Source organism: Hylobates moloch, unplaced genomic scaffold (genome assembly GCF_009828535.3).
Source record: "Hylobates moloch isolate HMO894 unplaced genomic scaffold, HMol_V3 SCAFFOLD_8, whole genome shotgun sequence".
NCBI classification, from domain to species: domain Eukaryota; kingdom Metazoa; phylum Chordata; class Mammalia; order Primates; family Hylobatidae; genus Hylobates; species Hylobates moloch.
Window position 1 is genome coordinate 78,716,941 of NW_026652283.1, and position 12,593 is coordinate 78,729,533.

At 53.8% G+C, this 12,593-nt stretch overlaps 1 protein-coding gene across 2 annotated transcripts in view; it reads right to left on the reverse strand.

The window, feature by feature from the left end:
* Nucleotides 1–331: 331 nt before the first annotated feature.
* Nucleotides 332–12,593, reverse strand: part of MAPKAPK3 (MAPK activated protein kinase 3) — a 31,253-nt gene continuing 18,991 nt past the window's right edge. For both annotated transcript variants that reach the window (XM_032161432.2, XM_032161433.2), the window contains exons 3-11: nucleotides 8,032–8,171; nucleotides 6,730–6,794; nucleotides 6,163–6,242; nucleotides 3,972–4,095; nucleotides 2,718–2,793; nucleotides 2,239–2,363; nucleotides 1,678–1,763; nucleotides 1,300–1,380; nucleotides 332–607 (exon numbers count right to left, since the gene is read on the reverse strand). In XM_032161432.2, the coding sequence (XP_032017323.1) occupies nucleotides 455–607; nucleotides 1,300–1,380; nucleotides 1,678–1,763; nucleotides 2,239–2,363; nucleotides 2,718–2,793; nucleotides 3,972–4,095; nucleotides 6,163–6,242; nucleotides 6,730–6,794; nucleotides 8,032–8,171 (930 nt within the window). In that variant the 3' untranslated portion in view covers nucleotides 332–454. The remainder of the gene's footprint in view (nucleotides 608–1,299; nucleotides 1,381–1,677; nucleotides 1,764–2,238; nucleotides 2,364–2,717; nucleotides 2,794–3,971; nucleotides 4,096–6,162; nucleotides 6,243–6,729; nucleotides 6,795–8,031; nucleotides 8,172–12,593) is intronic.

The window sequence follows — 12,593 nt, forward strand, 5'->3', positions numbered from 1 at the left end:
CAACGTGGTCCCTGGTCACCATGGCAACCAATGGCCAATGCCTTTCTCAAGGCCAGGCCCATCTGCCCATCCCGCAGGGGGATGTCTCTGTGGAAGACGTGGAAGATGGGAAGCCCAGCCACAACTCCCAGTGGCCTAGAAAGCTAAGGCCATGCACCAGGGCAGGACAGCACAGAGGCCTCGTTCAGGCCAACCTGGCTAAAGGTGCTGCTATGGCAGCAGGCAGCTCCCAGCCCCTAGGCCCTGCCCGTCTCTAGGGCTTGAGCCTGGGCCAGAGATCTGAAGGAGGTTTAGGGTCAGGATCCTCCATCCTGAAGTTCCGAGTGACAAATTAAAACACAACAAAATAATCCTTTTGTTAAAAGAATGACCCTAGGCCCTCCTGGCCAGGGCCTCAGCACATTTCAGTCTGTCATGCAGGCTGAGAGGCCAGGCTCCTCCAAGGCCCCATGAGCTACTGGTTGTTGCAGCCCTGTGAGGCAGAGGAGCTGCCTGCCTGCTTCTTTCTCCTCTTGTTGAGGAGCCGGTTGTTAGAGGTCTTCAGGTCCTTGATCTTCACCTGGTCGTAGTCTACCCGCATAGTGGCCAAGGCACTGGTCATCTCCTCCTGGGGACAGACAGGATGGGGGGCACTAAGAGGTCAGGATGTACTGACCTTAGGAACTATCACCCCCTTCCTGGGCAGCCCCTTAATGTCAGTGACAGCCTGTGCTGCCTCTGTGCCCACTGTGTGCCCAGCACTGGGCCAAGCCCTTTGCATCACATGATCCTCACTACAGTCCTCTGTGGTAGACACCGAGCTTATTCACTAAGGCACAAAAGGAGAGCTACTCCCGGGGACCACACCAAGGGTAAGTGGGATAGTGAACTAAACCAGTTCCACCACAGAACCACAAGACCTGTAGAGAATGCCATCTCGCTGGGCAACCAGCGCACTGGGGCCTGGAGATTGTGCCACTGGAGCTGCTACTCCATATGTTCAAATGTGGCCTCTGCTGGGTCTAAACCAGGCTGACCACCCTCCCAAATGTTGTTGGTTATAAGAGAGGTCATCATCCAAGCTTGGTACCAAAGCCCCATTTCATTGAGGAAGTGAGCTAGGAACAGCACCACACTGAATGGCGTAGTGAGGCCCAATCCTTGGAGTGCCATGGTTGGACCACTGCGACAGTCACTGACACCCTGTGCTCCAGGTATAGAAAGGGGCCAAAGACCCCAGACCCTGCGTAGCCACCCCCCTGAAGTCCCTTTTGCCCAAACCCTGGCACCTGTAGTGAGACTGAGGCAGAGCCCACCCACCTTGACTTCATCCCAGTGGTCTCTGTCCTCCTGCAGCACTCGGGCCGTGTGGAGTGGGGTCTGTGGCACCACCATCGATTGCTGGAAGGAGCCCCACGCCCATGGATTAGAAACTGAAGGCACCTGGGACAGCACTGGTCCCCCCCACTCCATCCCCTTCTCCCAGTCTCAGATGGAAAAACTAAGGCTCAGGGCGGGGAAGGAGCCTCACTGGGGCAGTGACAAAGCCAGGTTGTAGGTGAAGCCCTACTATCTACCTGTGCGCATGGGCCCATTCCAGCCCTGCACTGGGGCCTCAAAGCAGAGCCACCACCCTCCTGCCCGGCAGCCCCACTCCTGCTGGACACCCTGCCTGCCATGGGAGGAGGAGGGGCTCACGTTGATCCAGGGGTGGTTCATGAACTGAGTGATGGTCAGCCTCTCTGTGGGGTCTGTCTTCAACAGGAGGCGGATCAGATGCTTGGCTAGGGGGGCCGGGGAAGAGAGGGGAGAGGTGAGATTGCAGAGCCAGCCCCTCCACCCTTCCCCACAGACCACAAGCTCTGCTGGGGCAGGGACTGCATGTGCTCCCAAATTCCCAACCCACAGAAAGAGTGAGCTAACAACTATTTCTTGTTTTGAAGCACTAAGTGTTCAGGATAATTGGTTAAGCAGCAGTAGATAACTCATACAGGGCAGCCTGGTTTGTGGTCCTCAGAGGGGAAAATATGAATGAGGAATAGGAGTTAGAGGGAGTTTTGAGGAGGCAAGTTTTGAGCCTGTTTGGCAGATGTAGAAACTGAGGCTCAAGAAGGCTAGGGGACTTGCCTAGGGTCCCATAGCTGGGAAGAGGGGGAGCCAAGATTTGAACACAGGTCAGTTTGACACCAAAGTGATGTTTCCCAGTATGAAAGCCGCAGGGGCCAGGTGAGGCAGGCTGGGACAGAGAGGTTCACTCACCATCCTCAGAGACTTCTGACCACTCAGGATTGGGGAAGCCATACTGGCCCAGGCGGATCCTCCTCTTCATCCCTGGGGAGATGGCCTGGCCCGTGTTGGAGTAGAAGGGTGGGAAGCCACAAAGGCTGGGGGAAGGGGTAAGTCATTTGGCATAGGGTGGGAGCAGTGCCAGGGTGGACCCATTTCCCCTCAAAAGCCCCTGACTGGGGAGACAGGCAACCAGACACCATGGCAATAATACCAGCCCTCCGGACTCCCAGGCACATCCCAGGAATGCCATCAGCCCTTGGCATGGGGAGACCCTCAGGCACCTGAAGGAGTGGTGTCCCATGACCAAAAGAGAAGGGCAGCCTGCATGAGGAGTGACACACACAAGCTCCTCACCAAGGACATGAGGGTAAGGGGACAGAAGTGGTCCTGAGGGCTCACAGTGGGGGTAAGGGCAGGAGATGGAGGCAGGGGGTGGGGAAGGTACTCACAGGATGTACATGATGACACCCAGGGACCACATGTCGCATGACTTGTCATACTTCTCTGGACCCAGGACCTCAGGGGCTGCCAGGGCAGAGGGACAGCAGGGCTCTCAGACCCAAGGGTCTTGGAGCCCAGGCAGGAGCCTGAAGCCTGGGCAAGGTGGGGAGCAGGTACCTGGGCTGGGAGGTAGGGCAGAGCAGACTGGCGTCTGGCACCTTTTGGAAAGGCAGCATGTGTGTGAAGTTGGGGAAGGAGAAAGCTCCCAGAAAAAATTCAACCACTTTCAGACATACCCCTAGCTCCTTTGGGCCTGAGCCCCTCTGCCAGTCTCAACCTTGGTGAAAGAAGAGAAGAGAAGGCCAGTCTGGGGCTTGGTGGGAAACTGCCGTGGGTGAGAGGGTCTTGGCCTGCCAGCTGTCCTGTGTCCCTTGCCTCCCTGAATGCACAGTCTAGGTCACAGGCAAGGAGGAACCAGGGGCAGGGCTCTGCATTCCATCATCAGCTTGGCTACCAATCCATGGGGCCTTTGTCTTCCCTGTGCAATGAGGTGGGTAGGCTAGAAGATTTCTAAGTTAAAATACTTAGTGCAAAACACATCCTAGTTAACAAGAGTGCCATTTCAACTGTCTCAGGGAACTTCCCACCCCTTCAGCAGCCCTCCAGGAAGACCTCTTCTGAGGGAGAAAAGCCCTCTGTCATCACCCCACTCTCAGGTTAGGGGGCAGTTTTGGCAAGGAGTATTTTCAGATCCGGGAGTTGCCCACTTGCAGAAGGGCAGTGAACTTTTCCAGGAAGCATGAGTATGTGCACACCTCCAAGCCCTGGCTTTAGTGACCCTCTCCCACAAGGCAGGTGACTGGTACCCTTTGTCCCTCCAAGTTAGGAGGAAATGCATGCCCACTTTCTGAATATGAATCCCAGGAAGACAAAAACTGGAGAAAAACAACCGCGGTTGGGCTCCGTCCCGAGCTGATGGCAGCCTTTTATCACATATATATTTAGAGCTGCTGTGATGTCATTCAGCTCACAGGCCACAGCCAGAATTTTCCTGGATCTATTTTCAAAAGCAGAAGCTGAAGTTTGGGAGAATATTTTTGCAGCCTCCGGCCCCCCACGTCACCCGCCTCCATGCAGACAGAATTCTCCCCCTCCCTCCTTGCTGGGCTTTAACCCTTTGGTTTCTGCAACCCACTGGCTACCCCACAATACAGCTGTATAAGTTGGGGTGAGGAGTTACAAATCATGTCCCAAGGACTCACCCACATAATAGGGAGTATAGCAGGGTGTCTGCAGGGCATTTTGGGTGGTCTCCTTAGCAAAGCCAAAATCGGTGAGCTTAAGCACTGCGTCTTTCTCCTTAGATGTGTAGAGCAGGTTTTCAGGCTGGGCCAGAAAGAGAAAACATTGGTTTGGAGTTAGGAACCAGGCAGGAGCAGAGCCCCAAGGTGATCTTCAGCCAAACTGCCCGACTCCATCCCAGTGCAGAAGGAGCCAGGTCCATTTATAAAAAGACCTGGGCCTTGCCCACCAACATGGGCCAAATATAGAGAAACCCAAGGTGCTACCTTCATTCACAAAAGGGGAAGCAAGGCAGGTGTTCAGCCAAGGCTGTGAATGACCAAGTGCCATAGAAAGCCTCGGGGCAGGAACTTCTGATCCTGAGTTGGTGACATTGCCATGAAATGCTAGAGCAAGGGTGCCGGGGGAAGGCAGGCTGCTCGTAAGTCAGTATCGCCAAGCACATGTCCCATATCCAGCCCAGAGTGAATCCTACAGGGCTAGAAGGACAGCCCCATCTGAGGTTGCTCAGGGGAGAAGGCCCTGGTTGCTCAGACTCCAGGAGCTGCACAGGGGCAATCTTCCTGTGTCCCAGGAGTAGCCAGGGGCCTGGCAGATGAGGGCAGTGGGGAGGTCTGTCCCTGAAACTGGTTTTTAATGAATGGTAGGTAGGATGTAGGCCCGTGGAGAGGAGCAGAAGAGACCCCCAAGCAGAGCTGGGGTAGAAGGATGGGGTGTTGGTAGAAGAATGGGGTGGTGGTTTAGAACCAATGGATGCTATTTCTCGGGTTCCGTTTGAGAAGATCTGACCTTCTCAATTGTGATAAAAACAGAAAAGCAGTTTTAGTCTATTCAAGGGAATCTCCTCTGCAGAAGGCTTTTCTCTCTTTGGGAAAAAAAAGCCAGGGTCCAAATAAAGCAAGGATTTACAGGTTGGGGTGCTCAGCCAGAGGGAGGACCTGATGCAGCAGCTGTAACCTCAGCTCACCTCTGCCCAGACTGAGGAGGAAATAAGCCAAGGAAGGTAATGTTCTAGGCTTGGGGCAGAGGGCCCAGGAGGAGCAGACTCTGCTCTGATAGTGCTCACACATGCCTATGTGTGCACATGCATGTGTGTGCTGCCTTGGTTTGCATTTCATCCATCTGATCCAGATGACCTCTAAGACCCAGTCCTCCCAGGATAGGAAATTTGGCGAGCTGAGCTTCCAGCCTCAAGACTGGAAGGTGGCCTAACAACTGGCACTACCTCTGTTCCTTCCTCCAGTGCTCAGCAAATGGCTTCTTTCCCTTAAAATGCTGTATCAGAGGGCCTGATCTGTCAAAGCTATGGCTGTGACTTCACAAAAGCTGCAACAGGGTCGGGTGGAATGGCTCACGCCTGTAATCCCAGCACTTTTTGAGGCCGAGGCGGGAGGATTACCTGATGTCAGGAGTTCAAGACCAGCCTGGCTAACATGGTGAAACCTCATCTCTACGAAAAATACAAAAATTAGCCAGGTATGGTGGTGTGCACCTGTAGTCCCAGCTACTTGGGAGGCTGAGGCAGGAGACTCGCTTAAATCTGGGAGGCAGAAGCTGCAGTGAGCTGAGATTGCCCCACTGCACTCCAGCCTAGGTGACAGAGTGAGACTCTATCTCAAAAAAACAGAACAAAACAAAACAAAAAAAAACCCAACAGCATCAGGCAGCCCCTGCCTGAGGCCTGGCACATTGCGTCCACACAAAATTTCTTGCTGAACAAGTGAACAAATGAATGAATGAATCCCAGTGCAGCAACTACACAGCCCCTGGGCAAGTCACTTAATCTTTTTCTGAGCCTTGTTTTCCTCATCTGTAAAATGGGTAATGGCACTTATCTCACAAGGTTGGGTGAGAATGAAACGAGATTGCTTGTCAGGGCCTGCTGGCTTTAGGCAGGCAGTCAGTTATTCTCATTACTGTTGGGATTACTCAGTGTTTGAAAGAAACAAGGGGACCCACCTGGTGAGAACAGAATGAGTATGCTGAAACTAGAGAAGAAGCTGAGAAAAGCAGTCTGAGACACAGAGCAGAGGCTTTGAATGTGACTAGAGAACATGGCCTCCATCCAGTGGGTCCTGGATGCCATCAGGGATTGTGGAGTGGGACAATATCCTCTTCCCTGGGCCCCCAACCTGAATCCTGGAGCCTCACCTTGACATCTCGGTGGGCGATGTTATGGCTGTGCAGAAACTGGATGGCAGTGCCGATATCCCGCATTATCTCTGCAGCTTCTGCAGAAACAGAGGAGGAGGGGGTCAGTGATGCCAGTCAAAGGTCAAGCCCCCACCCTATCATCCCTACTGGACACAGTCTAACAGGCCAGCACAAGACAAGAAGACAGTGACAGCACTCCTGCTATCCAGGTTCTCTATCCTGGGATGTCTACGCCACCCCAGACACCTCAGTTTCCTCCGAGGATACCCCCAACCCATCTAAACTTCTTTTCTCAGTCCTGAGCTACCTCTCCCCAGCTCAACTGCGAGACAGCACCAAGAAGCTTTGAGGTCTCCATCCCAAAGCCATAGAGTCCAAGTTCGACAAAGTGTCTCAGACTCAGAGAGTCCCTTGTGGGGATGGACACTGAGTCTCACCCTTTCTTATTCAGATGGGAAGACTGAGGCACAGAGAGGAACAGGGTCTTGCCCAACATCACACACAACGCTCTGGTCCATACCTCTCACCCTGAATCCTCCTGCTGGTCCAGCTACATGCACATACCTCTCTCAGTGAAAGCCTGGTCGCCACGCTCCTGAATCCTGCTGAACAACTCACCACCTTCCATGCTGTAAAAGAGGTGACTATAAGCAGAGAGGGAGAAACTGCACATCATTCTACACTTGCCCCTGCCCAGGCTTCAGGCCCTACTGCTCCACTCCTCCCCTACTGAACAGCCACTGTCAGCCTCCCTGTCCCTTGTAGAACCTGGTGCATGGTGGGTTGTCGGCTTGGGTGGGTTGAACTGAACTCTTGGAACTAGAAGAGGGTGGTGGGCTGATCCCTGCCAAGAAGCCTGTGTGTTCCCAGTGGCACGGCCCCTACCTGACTGTGAGGGCTTGGGTACTCCCAACCCCATTCAAGTCTCTGTTTCCCCAAATGTGGGATGAGATGTTAATTATCATCATATGACCACTGTTCTCTGGGCACCTACTATATGCCATGCCCTGGGATCCATATTTCATGAGCGCTGTTGTGTGATCCTGGGCTGGTTCTTTCACCTCTCTGTGACTCAGCTATCTCTTTTGTATGATAGGGATGACAGCACCAACCCCATAGTCATGCAGATTGAATATGCAATACACATGGGCCACTTAGAATGGAGTCAAGCACAGGGTAAATGCTACATTAAGATCTTCCCCACATCTTACATCTGAGTTACAGAGATTCAGAGAGGTTAAGAGCTGCCCATGGTCACATAGCTAGTGGGTAGCAGAGGCAGGATCTGAACCCCAAATCTGAAGAACTGGCTAACCGGTGCAGGAAGGGGGGACTTGAAAGGCAGACAGGGAGAAGCTGGAGACCCAGAGTCTAAGGACGGCTGGTGCTGAGCCACGGTGTTACAGGAAGAAGCCCAGGGAGGAGAAGGCCACTGGCTCCTGGTTCTAGGCCCCAAGCACCCAATTCCTGGTGGGACCATGGGAGCACATACCCAGGTCAAAAGGAGAGAAAGTTGAGGGAACTGTGTGGGTCCTGTTCTTCCCCAAATCCCCCGTCCATCCATATTCAGGGATTGGGAGCCTTCTCTGACAGCTCTTCCAGTCCTCCTCACAGGGTAGAAATCACACTCAGGGAGGCCATATTAACCCCTATGGTTTCTTGCCCACCCTTGAGGGAATGTCCTTATGGCCAACTCCATAGATCCATAGGCAGGGCCTGTGGCTGCCTGCTCCATTGCCCCTCAGGGGCTACAGTGGCCCCCAGCTCTGCTACCTGAAGAACAAAGAAAGCCCCTAGAAGCATGGCAGGGAGCCTGGGGGCCACAGGGATGCCGAGGGGGTATGGAGACAGGGCAGGCCAGCATACCATTCCATGATGATGAGGAGACAGCGCTTGCCATGGTGCATGTTCTCATACACATCCAGGATGCGGACAATATGGGGGCCGCCAGAAGCCTGCCAGTGATGGTCTACCTCCTGCCGGGCCTTGGGGCTGTCATACAGGAGCTGTGGGTGGGTGGGCATAGAAAGCGTCAGGCTCAGAGCCCTCTACCATCACTTTGCAGACAAAAACATATAAGCTCTGAGGCCTGTGACCTGCCCCAGGTCACACAGCTTATAAGGAGAAGAATGAGAATTTGAATCTAGGTTTCTCTGATTTGTGGTCCAGTAAGCCTCTGGACTTGAGGGTCAGTCCTGGGCTTAAGCAGCTTGGCAGGTAGTTCAAGGGGTCCCCAGGAGGTGGCTGACTGCTTCGAGGGGCTCAGAGGCCAAAGAAGCCCTTGCCTCCCTTCTCAGATGGAAACTGAGTGGGTTTTAAAACCCCACTCTAATCACACAGCAGCCACGGGACCCCAAGCCAGGGGCCACACACCCCTTGAGCCTCATTTTTACAATGAGGATGACACAGTTGTTCCATTTCCTAGGCTAGGGTTGGAAATTGTACATGTAAATCGTACAGGATAGCACCTGGTACACAGTAGGCCCTTGATGCCTCCCTTGTGATTCTCACCCAGCGCATCTATGAGAAACGTAAGTGTAGAAGTAGAAGGTGCTGGGGAAAGGCTAGGGAGGGGAGAGGGTGCACCAACACGCAAACTGCCCTACAGGCCTCAGCATGATCAGGAGAGTGCTGGAGTGGGAAGGAAGACTTCCTGCAGGAGAGGTTGAGGCCTGTGTCTGTCAATCTATCTCCCACAAAGAAAATGGCCCAGAGTGGAGGGAGACAAGGCCACACTCCTGTAGGGGTAAAAGTAATTAAGACTTCAAATTCTCCAGGAGTGGGCATGAGAACAAAACTGTCACTACCAAGAGAAGTGCTTCTAAAATGAGTTGCTTGGTCATGACCACCCAGTCAGTACCCAGCTCCCAAGGTAACTTTATAGCCTGCCTGGGAGCTGCTATGCAGTACCAGGGCAACAATGTCATCGCACTGTGAGAGAGGTGGGGCCATCTCAAGGTGACCTAGCTGCCCAGCCTCTACCCTCATCCCATGCTTACAGATCGCCTGTAAGGACCCAGAGGTAGAGACTGGGGGAAGGGAGGATCCTAGTTGAGTGAGATGACAGCTGAGTGGAGTGAGATGTGGGTTTGGGATTGAATTCCTCCAATGACTTGGTGTGACCTCAGGCAAACATTCACAGCTCCAAGCTGCAGCCCACAACTCTGTAAAATGGAGTAATAGCAGAGTCATCCCCACAGGGTGCATCCCGGCCAAGGCAAGCATCCAGTGGGCAGGCATCAGGATCCTTGCTCGGGTTAAGTCAGCCATGGACTGTGGCTGCCAACCAGCACCAGAAATGAACAAGGCCTCACGGTGGCACTGCTGTAGGGGGAGAAGGAGAAGTCAGCATGCATAAGGAGATGGCCCAGAATGGTGACAGCAGGGAGAAGCCACCCCACAAAAGGGTTGCTCACTCAAGGACCAGCTGTGACACTGTGTTTCCTAATGGAGGAGGGCTGGGGACCAGGGCTGATGCTCAAGACCGGGGCTCGGATCAGCACTGCTCAGCAGCCGTAGGACCCTGGGCTGCCCCAGCCTTAATTTCCTCCTCTGCAGGATGGGAAGAGCCAGGCCACTTTACATAGGGCACTGTTAGGGGCAGGCTCTGGGACCACACATGCTCTCTAGGTAAAGACAAATTGGGGCAGGGCAGTGTCCCAGAGAGGGGAGAGGCAGGCAGTGGTTTCTCGAGCCTGCTGCCCCTTGGCTGTCCCTCCTTTTCTAGAGCTGCTTCCCTCAACCCTAGCCTGGGAATACAGGCAGTGCAAGCAATACACAGAGCCAGGGGCTGGACAAGCCCTCCAGCAGCTCTGTGCCCCTGCCCCATTACCCAGAGCAGGCTGGGGGTGTGCGTCAAGGCTGCTGTGGGCAGACGCTCCCGCCTGGACACCGTGGATCCTTGCTCATGCTGCCCTTGCCTTCCAGAACACCCCTCAGGTTAGTGTCCACACAATTCCCCATCACCAGCTTCTTTCTCAGCGCTGGGACCAGAAAGCTCAGTGCCTCCCACCTGCCTCCACCATGTCCTGTGGCGGCTCTAGCTAGGGGTACCCCAATCCTCAGCCACAGGAGCCAAGAGGTACCATCCTCCCTCCCTGCACCTGGTTCCTTCTTTGCCTCCTCCCCCTCCCCCTGCCTGGTCCCCTCCTCCCCAGCCTGACCTGATCATCTCCTGTCAGGCCTCCCAGGCTGGCTCCCACCCTTCCTCCTCACTGCCCACCTTGTGGCATCTCATTCTCACATCAGAGTCCTCCTCTTCTCTCTTAAAAGTCCAAGCTCACAGCTGGAATGCTTTCAGTAGGGTCCTCAGCCCTGCCTCTCCCCTTATGACTCTAATCCACCTGTGGCCACAGACACTTCCTCACATCTTCCAGGTAAATGTCCTCCCCCAGCACACAGGGCTTGCCTTCCTTTCCCACCTCACTTCCTGCCACCTCTGGGCCAAAACCAGTTTGTTCTGGCCAGAAAAAATATATGTGCTGTTCCCAAACAAGCCTTACTCCCCGAGGCCTCTGTGTCTAGGCCTGTGCTGGTCCCTGTCATGTGCATTCTTGCCTCATCTTCTCTGTTGGGTCAACTCCCTCTTTTTGAGGAAACTTCAGGGCTCAATTCAGATCGATCGATCTCTCTCTCTCTCTGTCTCTCTCTCTCTCTTTCTCTCTCTCTGGAAAGTCCCCCTAGCACCTTTATTTTTGTTTGTTTGTTTGTTTTTTGAGACAGAGTCTCACTCTGTCACCCAGGCTGGAGTGCAGTGGCGCAATCTCAGCTCACTGCAAGCTCCGCCTCCCGGGTTCACGTCATTCTGCCTCAGCCTCCCGAGTAGCTGGGACTACAGGTGCCCGCCACCAGGCCCGGCTATTTTTTGTATTTTTAATGGAGATGGGGTTTCACCATGTTAGCCAAGATGGTCTCGATCTCCTGACCTCGTGATCCACCTGCCCGAAGTGCTGGGATTACAGGCGTGAGCCACTGCGCCCGGCCCCTCCCAGCACCTTTCTTACTGGTTTTGCCTCTGTTCCTCCTACCAGCCTGGGGGCAGCTTGAGGGCAGAGGCAGGTCAAGTTCACTTGGGGGTCCCCAGCTGGGGCCTGGCAGGAAACACTGGGCTCCTGAGCAAACAAAGGATGGGAGGATGGGCCCAGGACTGGAGGGAGATGGGAGGAGCGAGAGGGAAAGAAGGAGGGCGGTAGATGGCCAAGGAGGGGCTGGAGAGCCTTCCAGCCTGGGCCTGCAGCCTGTGCTTCGCTGAGGTAGAGGAGCAGGTGGAGCTGCCCTGAGCTGGAGCCTCTCGAGGCTTCCTGCCCCACTGAGTCCATATTTAGGAACCCATTTCCCACATGGATTAAAATAGTCCTTCTACAAATGCCAAAGCCCTGAAAATAGGCACAGGGGCAGGGGTGAAGGCTGTCCCCGGAAAATATAATAAACGCCCCACTGGCCTCTCTGCAGAGCACATCACAGGAGCCAGAGCCCTCAGCCTGGGCCCAGGTCCAGCTGCCAAGAAATCCCCTGAGCTGTCTCTCCTGACCCCTTGAGTTGACCCTGAGCCCAAAACCTCCTAGAGCCTCAGTTTTCTCATCTTCCTTCCCCATAGCCAGAGCCTTCTCCTCCAGGCCTCCCCTCAATGTGGTCCACCTCAATGTCATCTCCTCTCAGAAGACCTCCCTCTTCATCCTTTGTTTTTCTTTCTTTCAATATATGCTTTGTTTATTGAGGTGTAATTGACATATAGTAGAATGCGCAGGTCTCGAGGGTCCAATTCAATGAGTTTTGATGATTGCACACACCCTTGGGACCCAAACTTCCATCAAGACAGAAAACATTCCTAGCTCCCCAGAAAGCGCTCACGTCATCGCCCTTTTCACTTCCTGTGCAGCACTTGCTAACAACATGCAATTAGCTTGTTCCTTTGATAACTCTTTAAGCAAACACACACATACAGATATTGTACTTTCAATGTGCCTGGCTCTGTTTGGAATACTTTATAAACATTAGGAGGAAAGGACTTCATTATCACTACTTTTTGGATGAGAAACTGAGGCACAGAGAGCGGAAGTAACTGGCCCCAAATCACATGGCTGATCCCCCAGCCGGGCCGACACCAGCAGCCTCCCTCATCAGACTCGGGGCCAGTCTGCCTGGCCACCTCTAGGTCCCAGTACTGGGATACAGGGCCTGACACAGAGCACTAACTCAGGTAATAGTTGTAGATTTTTTTTTTTTTTTGAGACAGAATCTTGCTCTGTCACCCAGGCTGGAGTGCAGTGACACAATCACAGCTCACTGCAGCCTTGATCTCCTGGGCTCAATGATTCTCCCACCTTAGCCTCCCAAGTAGCTGGGACCACAGATGCATGCCACCACACCTGGCTAATTTTTGATTTTTTTGGTAGAGACAGGGTTTTATCATGTTGCCCAGGCTGGTC